Below are 14,022 nucleotides of genomic sequence, written 5' to 3' on the forward strand. Positions count from 1 at the left end.
CTTCTATATTAACCAAAGTTTTCTCAAAACTTTGGTTTATCTATTTTTACACATTACACTGTTTTCTTCCATTTTTCTCTGTATTCTCTTTGAGTTTATGCTGACTTACTTGCTAGGAACTATTGATATTATTTTTCATTTTCACTAAGTGCTTCATTTCCTTCTCGAATCTGACATTTTTTTTTTTTTTTTTGGTAGGTAAATTACAATGTTTCGAGTTGAATATCATCTATACATTGCTTCACTTTCCTACATTTTTTCTATATTCTTTTAGAGCACATGCTGAAATATTTGCTATGAGCTTTCAACATGTTGGAAGTTTTTTCCTCCACTTGGTTAGACTATAATAAATTTAGTTTAATCCTTTATCCAAGTGTAAGCAAACAAAGTTTGCATCTGAAGTATCTTCAGGACTGAGGCAACTCGTGGTAAAGGTGGACCAAGCTCTCGTCACTCCTTGTCTTAGTATCTCCCATAATGCAAAGCACATCTCTTTGAGGAGATGCATTAAGGGAAGGGCCACTACCCAGACTGGTTTCGACCTTTATTGAGGTCTCGTCAGTGGGAGCCAGACCCAGAGGTGGTGATACTAAGGTGGAAGCAATGGAGAAGTCATATTTACCTATACGAGTTGCCAAAAGGTGTCTCACCTTATTATTAAATGACTCTGGATTTAGAGAAAGATGTTGGAAGTTTTTTCCCACTTGGTTAGACTATAATAAATTTAGCTTAATCCTTTATCCAAATGTAAGTTCTGAGGATACATCAGGTGCAAACTTTGTTTGCTTACACTGTGTAAACAGTGTGAATAGATGGCATCAATTATATTAAAAATGAAGATATTAGGAAGAACTTGACATTATTAGCATGATCATATAAACAGAAATGGTCATATAAACAGAACAGGAGAAGAAAGTTAGCAAACCACCATTCTGTCATCAACAGGTATTTAATAAAAGAATGGTGGGAAGAAAATCAGATGATGATGACGAAGATCCATGTGGATTAATGAGGTAGTAGTAGAGTTTTAGAAGACCAAAATGTTAGATTTCATAATACTTACAAACATATTAATTTGGGGAAAAAATCTTCAAAAATCTTCTTATGTACTTCAGAAAGATGTACATAATAATGCAAACTTAAATCATATACTACTATCAACAGTATCCTTTATATCTCTTGAGTGTACTCAATTAATAATAATAATTAATAATATTAATTCCTGGTATTCAAATAGGAGATATTAAGGTTAGTTCTTAACATAAAATGCATATTCTCTTAAAACCAGCTACTATTATTCAAAGGCCCTTAGCCAAATTAATAAATGCTGTAGCCAGCAAAGGTTGGTCGATTGGTAGAGCCTCTGCTACTAATGGCTCACAAAAAAAGTTAAGCAAGTTTGAGTGTGGTGAGTAGTTGGATGGAGTTCAATCGTTCGACGCTGTTGGCACACTCTCCCTCGATCAGTCTTTGGACTCCCTGGAGGTGTCACATAATAATAATAATACTCTACAAAAATACAAAATAATTGCAGTACCAGTTGTAAACATATACAACACTTTTCACATTTTAGCCATTTACATACATGTTTTAGTAAAATTAGCAAAATAAATATGGAATTAGTAAAGCTTGGTGGGAAGCAGGAGTATGGAACCAGTCATATGGAAGAAGTGAGAAATCAGCCAAAAGACCATGTTAAGTCTGAACCAGTTTTAACATGTGAATGAGAGCTGAATCATCAATAAGAAGAGATGAATGAGATCATCAATGAATGTGAGTAGTTGCTCAAATTGCCGATATGACATATGAGTAAATCTGTCACTGTTTATGGCAAACTGCTATGCAAAATTTATTGCACACAATCACATCACTTCTATAGCATCTTCATCTTCCAGAAAACTTGGAAGGAGAGAAGTAATGCTACTCAACATGTTACTTCTCTCCTTCTCAGTTGTTTACTGTGTGCAAATCTCAAATTTGCCCAAACTTGGAATGCTGTTCATACAAGATACAGTGCAGAAACTATCTATGAGACAGAGGCTGAAGACAGTCTATAAGAGAGGGAGTATCAATCTACTGAACCACTCTTCTGAAGAGTGGTTCAGTTAATTGATGATCCCCCACCTCTCTCTCTCTCTCTCTCTCTCTCTCTCTTATTGACTCTCTTCAGCCTCTGTCTCATAGACAGTTTCTGCACTGTCTCTTCTACAGATCTTTCCATTTTTTATAGTCACTGTTCAGCAGAACTAGAATCCATTGTTCCCCATTTCTTCTAAACCAACAGAAACATGAGCAGCAGCTGCCCAACATCCTTTTACAGTTGAACTGCAGACTTACCAAACCTGTTCCTCTCAGTCGTCTTTTATTTCCTCTACCTTGGCTCTGTGGAGGAGCCTTCCTTATGAATGATTTCCCATGGACTGTAATCTCCAGCTCTTCAAAAAGAATACTGACAGATTACTTTGCTGTTAACCCCTCACTCCTAGTGAAATAAGAGTTTATGAAACTAGTCAAGAAATCAATAAAAATAGTTTCATATTCTATCTGATTCTTAATCAGATACGATTATAAACCCACATTCGAGAATAAACATTCCTCCAACTGGATAAGCACTCTGTAAAACGGAAAATGTACATTTCATATGTGACTACTATAGCACTCATGCCAAATTATACTGCATTTTATAATAACCTTGATTTTTTATAAAGTTAATATATCTGGTATCGAGAAACATTAAAATCTGTCCTATCATCAATGAATAGTCAAACAGATGACTGAAGTTCAATGAAAAGTGAAACAAAGATTAAATAATAACTCTTGATGACAGTTTGATTAAAAACACTATTTATGGCAGACAATAACTGAAATGCAATGGATACAAAAACGAAAAAAAATTACCATGACAATTGGCTACTTTGGTTGTAAACAACTCTGCAAAGTAATTTTTGAAATCTTTAGTGCAATATGCCTTGTTGAATGTACAATCAATATGCCTGGATACAGATTTGGCCTGCCTCTTGTATGGTCTTTCTTTGGAATTTTCTGATGAATGTTTTCTTTCTTTGGTGCTCATGATTTAAATGTTTTATGGTACCAACTAAAAAACATCAATAAATATTTATGATCAATTAACAGTATTAGCCTAGGTATTTATATCACCAATATATTTCTTTTGAAAAAATTACCTTAAAAGATAATGAAAAAGTAATATGTTAAGCTAATCATTAGCTTACAGTTCATTAATTTAAAAATCATTAATTTTAGATAAAGTAATAAGACTTTCAGAAAAAATAATAATTAATGCACAAAAGAAATTTTAATTAATCTGTTATTCAGAAATGCTTATAAACCATGAAAAATAAGTAAGTTTCTAGACTGATTTTACACTCAGGCAACAGTAATCAGAGCAAGGAAGAAGTACCATAGCACTCAGTACAAAACACCAAAATAAACTACTTGAATGGCAAGCTCTTAGTATTCATGTCAGCATCTAAATGGGAACTGGACAATGAAACTTAATTATGTCCATGAAAGCCAGAAGGGAAAAAGCAGGTAAAAAAACAAATTTGGTTCATATTGAAATATTCTGGGAAAGCATGGAAAAAAGAGCAAAGTTAAGAATAATAATAATGGTTAAGTGCCTGGTGGATTTTTGTTCAGGATATGGACTGGACATTAATAAAACAATGTTCATGTTCCAACAAAAACATGCATAAATTCAAATGAAGAGACGTACAGAAAATTTTACGTGTCATTAATTATTCATAATAATGCTTCATGGTATAAACAACACCAAGAGAGGAAATATTTATTAAACTAATTTCGCTGGTCTTCTACCCAGCATCGAGAGCACAATTATAATATTGTGGATGTAATTGTATTCTTCAAGATGGATGTTAACTGATCTACCAGTCCATTCAAAATAGTCTAAACTACAGGCACAAGGAACTTTATACACTCCAGGATGTTCAAGAGGATGCAGCTGATCTGCTGGATAATGGATGAAGGTTAGCTGAATGAAAGGTTTGATTATATCTGCCTTGAGAAACACAAAAATTACATCCATGATCATCTTGTATAATTAGTCAGGATTGGCAGGCAATGCTCTGGATGTTCCTTCACATAAGATTAGATGGAAGAAAACATCTATATTAGATAAAAGTTGTTATAAGCCTTAGAGATATATTAAAATCAGCATCAGCTAATTTTAGAATCAGCATCAACTATGAAACACTCTCTCAACCTCAACAAGTATGGCTGCATTAATTTACCAAAGATCTGGGAGAGAGACTGTCATATTGAGACCTGATAATCTGACTTCTCTAAATGAACTTCATGGTTATCTGGCCAATAGATGGCACTATGTAAATACATTAGTTGTTTTCATTTACAGTTTGAATTGTTTGTCAATTACTTAGTTTAGTACAAGTATAACTGACAGGCACACAGGCACACAATGCTGGTTGAAAACCAGTGATATATATATATATTAGCCAATTTAATTATGTGTTTTTTCCTCTATCGGCATTGTTTATAGTGTGAAGCATTATTATAAAGAATCAAATTGAAAAAGATACAATAAATAAGAAAAGTAATCATGCTATTGTTGATATCTTCAGAATTGTTTGGGATATAGGAGTATACAAGGAACTACAAACAGAAATTAAAACTTAAAAAGAAAGTTTACCGATTCAGTCAGGAAAATCTTCTCTTCGAGGATTATGCATTTGACTCTTCTGGCTTCACTGGTCTTTCCATCTTTCAGCTGTTCTTTTCTCTCTCTCCCCCTATATTCATCATCCACCTCTTTTAGTGGCTGATATCTTTTCATCCTAAACAGATCCTCCTTCCATTTCTCTCTCTGTCTTGATTTTTTTCTTTACATTGTATATATTTAGCTCTCTCTCTCTCTCTTCTGATATCTTCATTTTTAATATGGTCTAATGTTGTGCATCCTTTAGCTGCTCTTAAAAATCTCATTTCTGCAGCTTGTATTTTACTTTCATCTTTCTTTTTAACGGTTCACGTTTCTAAACCATATAATAAAGTGGGAGTATTAGTTTATAAAATTTTAGTCAAATTTCTCATCGTGTCTTTTTATTCAGTGTCCTTTTAATTGTTCCACAGATTTTCTGAAATTTATTTTTTCATCTAATCTTTTAGATATGATATCATGCAGCCTATATAATTAAACAATGTCACCTGTTCTATTATTTTATTTTCTAAGATCAGACATGATCTTGACCTTTAAATGCCATGACTTTTGTTTTCTTTTGTTTAATATTAAACATTAAACAAATATTAAATATTTGTTAAATATTTTGCTTAATTCATAAACTGATTTTTGAAGGTCATCTTCATTGTCATGTAGTGTAATCTTGATCATATGCATACAGCATTGCATTAATAATAGTTCTTCTGGATAACCGGATACCTTGTTTTATTGTTGTTTTACATATTTTAATAATCTGATCAATATACATACTGAAGAGAGTTGAAGATAAGCTACAACCCTGTCTAACACCTTGATCTCTTCTGTTAATTTATTACCTAATTGTAACTATATTTTTATATCTTTATATAAATTTTGTATAGCTTGTACCAAACGTAATGATAGTCTTGTTTTTTCCATTATATTCCGTAATTTTTCTTTATCAAAAGCTTTCTCATAATCTATAAAGGCCAGATAAGTCCCTAAATTAAATTCTTGTGTTTTATCAATAATTTGTTTTAACATATACAAGTAAATATTGTCTATATATGATCTTCCATGTCTGACACCATTTTGTTTTTCTAAGAATAGACTATTTGCAATATTTCTAAATCTTTTATTCAGGATTTTACTGTTTTTAATAAACGTGTTCCTCTGTAATTTTCACAATCATCTCTGTCTCCTTTCTTAAATATAGATATAACCTTAGCTTTTGACCAATTTGATAGAATCTCACATTTCTTCCAACAGTTATTTTTAATTATTTATTAATTAATTAATTAATTATTAATTTTAAGAATCGGTAAGGTAAATATTCTCTATCATATTCCCAAACTTTGTATTTATGCCATCTAATCTGGTTGATTTTCTATTTTTTGATACCTTTATTGCTTCTTTTAATTCTTCTAATGTAATTGGTTCTATATCATTACTGATTTCTTCATTATTCATCATCATCATCATCATCATGCGTATCAAGGATTTAGGCCTAGCATGGCCTGTTCCGGCCTTAGAAGTCATAGTTGAATCATTTAAGAGGACGTCCTGGTTTTCTTTTTCCTAATGGCTTGTATTGGTAATCTTTCTGTTTTCATTCTTTGAACGTGTTCCATCCATTTATGTTTATATTTTTTAATTTTTTCTATTACTGGTTCTTGGTTTAATTCTTTCATAATTTCTTCATTTCTTTTGTGATCAAATAGAGTATACTTTGCAGTTTTTCTCATAAACTTCATTTCTGCTATTATTAATCTTTGTTTGTCTTTTTGTTTTATTGTACAGATTTCGCTTCCATACATTAAGACTGGTAGGGCTAATGTATAGTATACTTTTAGTCTGGTTTGTTTTTGAACTAGGTTTGGTTTAAATATAGAGTTAATTACACCTGCTAAAATGCAATTAAAAGATGGACATCTCCTCTACCACTGTGAATGTGACAGAAACTTAACTGGTGGTGTAGGATTCCTAATAAATAAAACAATCAAGGACAATGTCCTGTTTGTAAATAAAACAAAATAACATCAAGAATAGCTGAACTAAGTCTCTTCATAAATAAAAGATACCAAATGAAAATTATACAAGTATATGCCCCAACTATGGACCATCCAGATGAAGAGATAGAAGGTTTCTATGAAACATTAGAATCCACATTAAATAATTCTAAAGAATTCTACATAATTATAATGGGTGACTTTAATGCCAAAATTGGAAGCAGAGATGACCATCTGAAATCCATCGGTAAATTTGGATTTGGACAGAGGAATGAAAGAGGAGAAAGACTTATTGAATTTGCAGAAGAAAATAACCTCTTTATTATGAACAGCTTTTTCAAGAAGAAAATCAACCAAAAATTGACTTGGAGAAGCCCAAATGGACAAACTTACAATGAAATAGACTTCATCCTCTCCAACAGAAGATATATAATAAATAATACCAAAGTGCTTAATAGATTTAACACAGGAAGTGACCACAGACTAGTAAGGGCAAAAGTATGGATCAACAAAAAATGGGAACGGAATAAGCTCATGAGAAAAAAGTGCAATTTAGTGAATCTACAAAACCTCTACCACAATAAAAGCTGTTATAGAGAATCGCTCAAAAATGAACTAAAAAAGTTAAACACAGCTACTACCATCGATGATGCTAACGAAATATTAACAAAATCTATCTTGAATCGTGCACTAGAAATAGGAGGTGTAAAAAGGAACCAAGGAGAGGAAAAACTAAGACAGGAAACCTTAGATCTGATGAAGAAAAGAAGAGATATGAAAAGAGATTTGAATGACACCAATAAAATAGAATATGCGGAAATTTGTAAAACTATACGTAAAAGGTTGACACATGAACTTAGATCATATAATACTAGGAAAATTAAAGAAACAATAGTGATATGAAGGTCCTAAGATGAACATTATCAGTTGGAACAAAGGAAATAGCTGCTGTAAGAGGAAAAAATGGTGAACTTATAAAAAATAGAGATGCAATAATCAAAAGAATTCAGGAATTTTATACTGAACTCTATGAAGACAAAGACCAGGATATCCAAAAATCATCTATGGATAACTCGAGTGAGGAAGAACATGATGCCCCTGAGATCTTACAAGGTGAAGTGGAAATGAAGAGTGGAAACCTCAGGAGAAGATGGAATTATGGTAGACTTCTTAAAACTGGGAGGAAGCCCTGTTATCAAACAGCTGACTTAACTCTTTAATAAATGCCTAAAACAGAGAAAAATTCCAAAAAATTGGAACAATTCACCTCTAATATGAATTTTTAAAAAGGGCAATAAGGAAGAAATTAAAAACTACAGACCTATAAGCCTACTCCCCACCATATATAAAGTTTTCACAAAAATTATAAATAATGGAATAAAATCTAAACTAAAGGGAATGCAATCCTGTGAATAAGCTAGATTTAGAAAGAATTACAATACTTTGGACCAAATTCACACATTAAGACAGCTCATTGAAAAATCAATTGAATACAATAAACTTATGCCTGGCCTAGACCATGAAAAAGCATTTGATTCAGTTAAAACATCTGCAACACTAAAAGCACTTGAAACCCAGGGAACTGAGAAACCATATATTGAAACACTAAAAAATATTTACAATAATGCAACTTCTGTAATTAAATTATATAAAAACAGTGAAAAGTTCCCAATACAAAAAAGGCATCTGGCAAGGTGACACCATATCTCCCAAATTATTTACGGCTGCACTAGAGGAAGTCTTTAGAAGCCTTGATTGGGAAACAAAAGGAATAAACATAAATGGAGAAAGGCTGCATCATCTGAAATTTGCAGATGATATTGTCCTGATAGCAGATAATGTTGAAGATCTGGAAGAAAGGCTAAATCAGCTAAATGAAGCCTCTGGAGAAATTGGATTAAAAATAAATAGAGAAAAAAACAAAAATAATGACGAATAAATATATAAACCATAAAACTATTAAAGTTGAAAACCATGAAATAGAACAAGTTACTTCATATGTATATTTGGGCCAATTGTTATCCGTTGAGGAGTGCAAAAGAAAAGAGACTGAACGAAGAATTCACCTAGGATGGATGGCTTATGGGAAAATGAGAGACATATTCAGAAGTGACATCCCTATGAGTCTAAAAAGGAAAGCTTTCGACCAGTGCATACTTCATGTCCTAACATATGGAGGAGAAACATGGACTTTAAGAGAAGCCCTAAAGAAAAAGCTGAGAACAGCACAACATTGCATGGAAAGAAGTATGCTACAGAGATAGGAAGTATGCTAAAGAGATAACATTAAGAGATAGGAAGACAAATATCTGGATAAGATCTCAAACAGGTGTCATGGATATTGTAAAATACATTAAACAGCCTAAGTGGAGATGGGCTGGCCATATTGTCAGATGCAGTGACGGGAGATGGACTAGAAAAACAACAGAGTGGAGACCAATGGATGGAGCAAGACAAAGAGGAACACCGAGAAGAAAGTGGAGAGATGAACTAGAACAAATTGCAGGGGTGAGATGAATGTGAGAGGCAGAAAACCGAGTGATCTGGAAAATCATGTGGGGGAGACCTTTGTCCAGCAGTGGACAGAACCAGAAGGTTGAAGAAGAAGACGACGACGACACCTGTTATTTTTAAATATTTTGCAATTTTTACATTTATATCTTTTTCATTTTCATATGTGATCATACATCCTAGGTAGTTAAATGAATTCACCTGCTCTAAGATCTTGTTATCTATTACTATTTTAGTTCTTGCTGGATCATATCCTTTAAAGGCCATAGTTTTTGATTTTTCTGTTGATATTATCATACCATAATCTTTGGCAATCTCATTTAGATCTAAAATAGCTTTCTGTAAGTTATCTTCAGAATTTGTAATTATCATTTGGTTGTCGGCAAAAAGGAGAGTGTTTAAGTTCACTGCAGGAGAAAGTTTAATTCCTTGATGTAAATTTTTATTCCATTTTATTATTATTTCATTTAAGTAGATATTAAAAAGAGTTGCTGAGAGGGGACATCCCTGTCGGACCCCATGGTTTATCTCTCTCGTATACGATAGCTCGTGATTTAATGTTATTTGTATTTGATTATTTTCATATATATTTGTGATAGCTTTTAGGATATTATTTGGTATTTGTCTTTTTTTTAATATGTTAAATAATATGTTTCTTTTAACTTTGTCAAATGCTTTTTCAAAGTCAATAAATGCAATATGTGTTTCTAAATTGTATTCTCTTCTTTTCTCTATTATTAATTTTAGGCAAAAGGCTGGGTCTGTACATGATCGTCCTTTTCTAAATCCATTCTGTACTTCTAAAATAAAGTTTTCGGAATATTTCATTAGTTTGCTATATATTTTGTAACAGGAATTTAGTATACTGATACCTCCATAGTTTTTAGGGTCATCTCTATTACCTTTTTTAAGGATAGGAATCACAATTGCTTTTTTCCATTCTATTGGGGGGGGGGGGATACCAGTTGAACAAATTTTATTTAAAAATAATAAGTCTTTCTTTGAATCTTGTTCCTGCATATTTATATAGTTCTGAACCTAGCTTATCTTCTCCAGGTGATTTTCCGTTTCTTGTTTCTTTCAGGCTGATTTCTAATTCTTCTTTAGTTATTTCCTTTTCATTTTCATTAATTGTTTGCCAGTTGTCTTTTTTAAAATATTTATCTGTCTACAATTCTGTGTAGTAATTTAGAAATTCTTCTAATTTCAATTCGGTGTTTAATTTTATGTTTTCTTTGGTATCTGCATTTAAGTGTTTCAAAATCTATGCACTGGGTCTTATTTTATATAAATCATGTTCTAAATTACAAAAAAATTTGTTCCATGATTCTCTGTCTTTTTTCTGACTTCTCTTTTAGCTATGGCTCTTATTCTTTTATATTCTATTTCATCTTCTAATCTTTTACTGCTTAACCATTTGCTTTTTTCTTTTTGATTATTTCTTTGATTGTATCATCCCATATCTTCAGATTTTTTCCCTTTTATTGAATTTTTTGGTCTTTCCTAAGCTTTCATTTGCTGCTGCATTTAGTATTGTTTTTATATTAAGTCATTCTATTTCTATTTCTTCTTTTTGTTTTATTTTATCTAGATATTGGTTAATTCTTTGTTCATATAGCCACAGGCTATCTTGTTTTCCATGTATGTCTTCTATTTTATTAATAAATCTGTCCCAAGAATCTTGTCATTCAATAGTCTAGTTTTATAAACAAATGTTTCAAATTTTCTTTCTGTTCTTGTTACTTGTAGCCATTTAGGTGGTAATCTTAATTTTATTTTAACAAGGAAGTGGTCACTGCTTTTTTCATATCCTCTGTGAACTCTAACATCGAGTGAAAATTTTGATGTCTTTTCATTTAATATAAAATAATCTATCTTCATCTTTCTTCATTATTATTTTCTGTTATTAAATGAGTCACACCATACATTCTTATAATGTTCTATCCATTGTTTCTCTTGTATTATGTTGAATTGTGCAGTATCTCTTTCTTCATTTAATTTCCTCAATATTTTGCAGGCTATCTTGTTTTCCATGTATGTCTTCTATTTTATTAATAAATCTGTCCCAAGAATCTTGGTGAACTTTCTGTTTTTGTTTTACTGATGATGATGATTTTAGCTATATTTTCAATCTAGGTAACGTGTGGTCAAATGTCAGCAAGAATAGAGGAGGAGGATGATTACTAGGGCTATACAAAATAAAAATTATTAAGGTGCAATAAGTTCTGGAGACTACTGAAGCAGCTTAGAAATGAAAGAAAGTTACCAGAAAAGGAATCAAGACAATACAATGTGACATAAAAAAATGGAGGAGGAGGAGGATATTCCAGATTCCTAGAGTAATTAACTAGAGCAGCAAGAGCAGTAGATAAAACATTCAGGAGGATACAGACAGTCATTTGTACACTGAAGTATTAAAGATCTCTATAACAACCCAGAAAAGGTGCTGTATAAAATACATGAACTTGACCTCTATGATCTGGTGTAATAATACCATGGGATAATTTAAAAAAAAAAAAAAAAAAAGTATTAAAGATAGCAAAAGCTGTCAGTAAACTGAAATATGGAAAGGAAGCTGGAGTAGATGATGCCTGACTAAAATAAACATATACAGAGGTACATAAGCAAAGTGGATATTAGATCCATCATTATTTCAAAGCTGAATGTAGAAACTATGAGTTTCGTAAGTTGACCAGAGAGCTTGCAGGAATACATTTCTCAGCATTCACGAGTTGCCTTAGCATGGACTACTCAAAAGACATAAGCGCTGCCCGAGCATCTATATATTTACCTTTTATTAGTCCATTTTTAATAAAGTTTCACTGTCTTGACAACTGTTTCAAACTGGTTGGTTCTCTTCAGAGAACCAGGCAAAAAGTAGTCTACACTAAGGCAACCTGTGAATGCCTAGATATAGATTTTATTATTAACATCAGACCTTCATGGATTCTAGACTCATCGTGGAAGGCATATTTCCACGATGTACATCCATATTTATATACAAAGCCCATAAAACTGTGCTTTAACTCATTCAATGTATCTGCATTCAACATAATGTGGCAAAGCATTCCACTGAACAACCACTCTGCATGCAAAGAACCTACTCCTTATGTCCCTACCCATACCCTTCTTATACAACTTCCAGGTATGTTGATTTGTTCTATTCCTTTACCCCATTCTAAGAAAAATTTCTTCCACATTAACCTGGTAACAATCTGTTACCAACTTAATGTCTCAATCATATCCCCCTCTCTCTTCCTCCTATTCACAAAGCAATGCAAATGCTTTGCAAACAGCATTCCCTCAATCTGTCCTCATATCCCACATCCCAAAGACCAGTTATGTCCAGAGAAGAATGACAAAAGTCATTCTTCTCTGGACCCTTTCCAACATATCCTCATCACCATGAAACCAGGGGACCAAATCTGTGTACAATAATTCATACAAGGTCTGATCAAGGCCTTGTATAGATTTACACTTATACAATGGAACCAGAACCTCTTTATTTCTACAAGTTAAGGTCCTCTGTATCATTGCCATAATCTGATGTGATGCCTTCACAACTTGTGCAATGTGACCTCTGAACTTCAGATCTTTATCCACCACTCCAAGGTCTCTTATCTCAACTTCCTCCAAAATTTTCCCACCAAGTGTATACTTTGCATCCCATTGTTGCCTACAAAATTTCAAAACCTTATACTTGGCAACACTGAATTAACAGTTCCATACTGTTGCCCACTCATACAATCTATTCAAGTCCTCCTGTAAAGTCACAACATCTGCTTGATTCCTCATTACTCTCCCTAGTTTTGCATCATCTGAAAACAGTTGTATATCACCAGCTAAACCTATCCCAATATAATTAATATACAGACAAGAGTCAAGGTCCCTTGCAGCACACCACACTGCTAGTGACTTTCCTCTTTCGAGATAGCGTCCTCTCCCACCCCCATGCACAACTTGCTGATACCTATCTGATAGCCATTAACCTATCCTATGTGTGTCAGTTTACTGACCAACTTTGGAGGACTGGTGTCGAGGCTAGCTGGTGAACGGTCGTGCTATCGGAGAGCTCCTGAGAGATTTGTGTTTTTTGTTGATTTATTGGTGTTTTGGATTCAATTTAATGGACTTAAGTGTTTAATTTTGGTATATTATTAGAGCTTTATTAACGTGGTTAGTGTACTAAAGTGTTTTATAACATAATCTATGTCGGAAGTCGCCGCTAGATGAATTCGTAATGAGTAGTGTTCGTGCAAGCTCCAGATAAGATAAGTATCATTTTCAGTTATCGATACAAATTACTTAATATTGTGTAGTTTTGTTTTGTTTGCCTTGCGTATTTTAGTGCGTCTATTTTTGGTGTGTTATAACGTTTAAGTTGACAAAACACGTTACAGATAAATATGGCACCTGTGCGTAGGAAAATGGCGGCCAGTAATGAAGGTTCGCCATCGTTATCAAAGAACGGTAGCATAAAAGAAATGAGTCAGTGTACTAGCTGTGAAATGTACGCTTTGCGGAGTGCGGTCGGAGTGTGGTTAGATGATGATAAAGGTTTGAATGTGTGTAGAAAATGTAGGGAGAATGCGGAATTGAAGTGTATTTCGGATCGTGAGTGTGATATTTTTGTCAACCTTCAAAATGAAGGAAATAGGGATATGACAAGAAACGGCAAGGTTGTACATGAAAATTGTGAGAGTGTGAATGTAGAAAGTGTGAATGATAGTATAAATGGTTTCTCAGAGAACAAAAAAGATGAGATAGATGCATTGAGTGAGATCGCGTTGTTGAATAGTGCGATAGAAA

At 32.9% G+C, this 14,022-nt stretch overlaps 1 protein-coding gene across 3 annotated transcripts in view; it reads right to left on the reverse strand.

The window, feature by feature from the left end:
• sud1 (Prolyl 3-hydroxylase sud1) overlaps window positions 1–14,022 on the reverse strand; it is a 232,918-nt gene that overhangs the window by 187,203 nt on the left and 31,693 nt on the right. For all 3 annotated transcript variants that reach the window (XM_090410657.1, XM_090410658.1, XM_090410660.1), the window contains exon 3: window positions 2,899–3,097. In XM_090410657.1, coding sequence (XP_090266783.1) covers window positions 2,899–3,073 — 175 coding nt within the window. In that variant the 5' untranslated portion in view covers window positions 3,074–3,097. The remainder of the gene's footprint in view (window positions 1–2,898; window positions 3,098–14,022) is intronic.

This window comes from Typopeltis vanoorti, chromosome 20 (assembly GCF_054136105.1).
Source record: "Typopeltis vanoorti isolate ZY-2024b chromosome 20, IOZ_Tvanoo_1.0, whole genome shotgun sequence".
NCBI lineage: Eukaryota > Metazoa > Arthropoda > Arachnida > Uropygi > Thelyphonidae > Typopeltis > Typopeltis vanoorti.